Source organism: Chaetura pelagica, unplaced genomic scaffold (genome assembly GCF_000747805.2).
Source record: "Chaetura pelagica isolate M959 unplaced genomic scaffold, ChaPel_1.0 scaffold540, whole genome shotgun sequence".
Lineage (NCBI taxonomy): Eukaryota > Metazoa > Chordata > Aves > Apodiformes > Apodidae > Chaetura > Chaetura pelagica.
The window spans coordinates 1-2232 of NW_009951798.1; the positions used below are offsets into that span (position 1 = coordinate 1).

Here is a 2232-nt window from a genome sequence, read left to right on the forward strand (position 1 = left end):
CCCCCCCACCCACAGGACACCCCCATCCCCACCCTGGAGGTCCCAGGGTCACTGTGTCCCCTCCCCGGGCAGGAGGAGCAGCTGCGTTCCCACGAGGACTGGATGGAGAGGGTGGCCCAGGAGCTGCTGGAGCATCAGAGGAACCTGCCCGGGAAGAGGGGCCGGGAGCTGGAGGAGTATCAGCTGAAGAAGGAGCATCTGCTCTGTGAGGTGGGTGTTGGGGGGAGGTTAAGGGGTTCTTGGTGAGTTGGGGTGAGCCAGGGGGTGTGTGGTGGCGTCTCCAGCTGGTGGCATCTCCATGTGGTGGTTCATGTGCTGGTTCATCTCCATGTGGTTCATCTCCATGTGGTTCATCCCCATGTGGTTTATCTCCATCTGGTGGCATCTCCATGTCATGAGATCTCCATGTGGTGGTTCATGTCCATCTGGTGGCATCTCCATGTGGTTCATCACCATGTGGTGGTTCATGTGGTCGTTCATCTCCACGTGGTGGCATGTCCATGTTGTGAGATCTCCACGTGCTGGTTCATCCCCATGTGGTGGTTCATGTAGTGGTTCATCCCCATGTGGTTCATCCCCATCTGGTGGCATCTCCATCTGGTGGCATCTCCATGTGGTTCATCCCCATGTGGGGGTTCATCTGATGGTTCATCCCCATCTGGTGGCATCTCCATGTGCTGGTTCATCTCCATGTGGTTCATCACCACGTGTTGGTTTATCCCCATGTGGTGGTTCATCCCCATGTGGTTCATCCCCATCTGGTGGCATCTCCACATGGTGGTTCATCTCCATGTGGTTCATCCCCATGTGGTGGTTCATGTGGTGGCATCTCCACGTGGTTCATCTCCATGTGCTGGTTTATCCCCATCTGGTGGCATCTCCATCTGGTGGCATCTCCACATGGTGGTTCATCTCCATGTGGTGGCATCTCCATGTTGTGAGATCTCCATCTGGTGGCATCTCCATGTGCTGGTTCATCTCCTGTGGTGGCATCTCCACGTGGTTCATCTCCATGTGCTGGTTCATCTCCATGTGGTGGTTCATGTGCTGGTTCATCCCCATCTGGTGGCATCTCCATCTGGTGGCATCTCCACGTGGTGGTTCATCCCCACGTGGTGGTTCATCCCCACGTGGTTCATCTCCCTTCCTACCCTCCCCAGGGCCGTTGCTGCTGAGGGACAAGGGGGACCCTGGGGACACCCTCCTGGTGGTGGCTCAGCCCTGTCCTCACCTCCCCCGTGCCACTCTGGGACATGGGGACAACAGGGACATGGGACGTCCCCATGGAGGTGGTTGGGTTCCATCCTTCCCTATGGCAGAGGTGCCATCATGGGCAAGGGGGACACCAGGGACATGGGAATGTCCCCACAGTGGTGACTCATGGGACATGGTGGGACACAGGGGACATGGGGATGTCCACATGGTGGTGGCCCTGGGGACATCTCTGTGGTGGTGGCCCTGGGGACACAGGGATGTCCCCACCCTGGTTGCTCATGGGACATGGGGGAGACAGGGGACATGGGGATGTCCACATGGTGGTGGCCCTGGGGACATCTCTGTGGTGGTGGCCCTGGGGACACAGGGATGTCCCCACCCTGGTTGCTCATGGGACATGGGGGAGACAGGGGACATGGGGATGTCCACATGGTGGTGGCCCTGGGGACACAGGGATGTCCCCACAGTGGTGGCTCATGGGACATGATGGGACACAGGAGACATGGAGACATCCCGTGGTGGTGGCTCTGGGGACACAGTGATGTCCCCACGGTGGTGGCTTGTGGGACATGGGGGACACTGGGGACAGAGGGATGTCCACATGGTGGTGGCCCTGGGGACACAGAGTTGTCTTCATTTTTTCTTTTCCCAAGTTTTAGGGATGTCCCCACCCTGGTGGCTCAGGGGGGCCCCAGGGACGTCCTTGCCCATCTCCATCCCCCCTTCCCGTAGCGACGTCGTTACGAGACCTACGTCCAAGTGCTGGAAACCTGGTTGAACTCGGGTGCCCAAGACCTGGCCAGGTGGGAAGCCCAGGTGGGACCCTCGGTGACCCCCCCGGACCCCCCCACTTTGACCAAAGCCCATTCCAGCCCCTCCCTCGTCCCCGACCCCCCCAACAACGTCCCCAACGTCCGCGTCAAGAGGAACATCTCGGAGCGTCGGACCGTCCGGAAAACCGTCCCCAAACGCAACAAGAACCTGCTCTGAGGGACACGGGGACACCAAGGGAGGGGG

The 2232-nt window shown here is 59.6% G+C and overlaps 1 protein-coding gene across 1 annotated transcript in view; it reads right to left on the bottom strand.

The window, feature by feature from the left end:
• Positions 1-1964: 1964 nt before the first annotated feature.
• Positions 1965-2232, bottom strand: part of STARD7 (StAR-related lipid transfer (START) domain containing 7) — an 8792-nt gene continuing 8524 nt past the window's right edge. The window contains exon 8 of the mRNA XM_010007427.1: positions 1965-2201. Within this exon, the coding sequence (XP_010005729.1) occupies positions 1965-2201 (237 nt within the window). The remainder of the gene's footprint in view (positions 2202-2232) is intronic.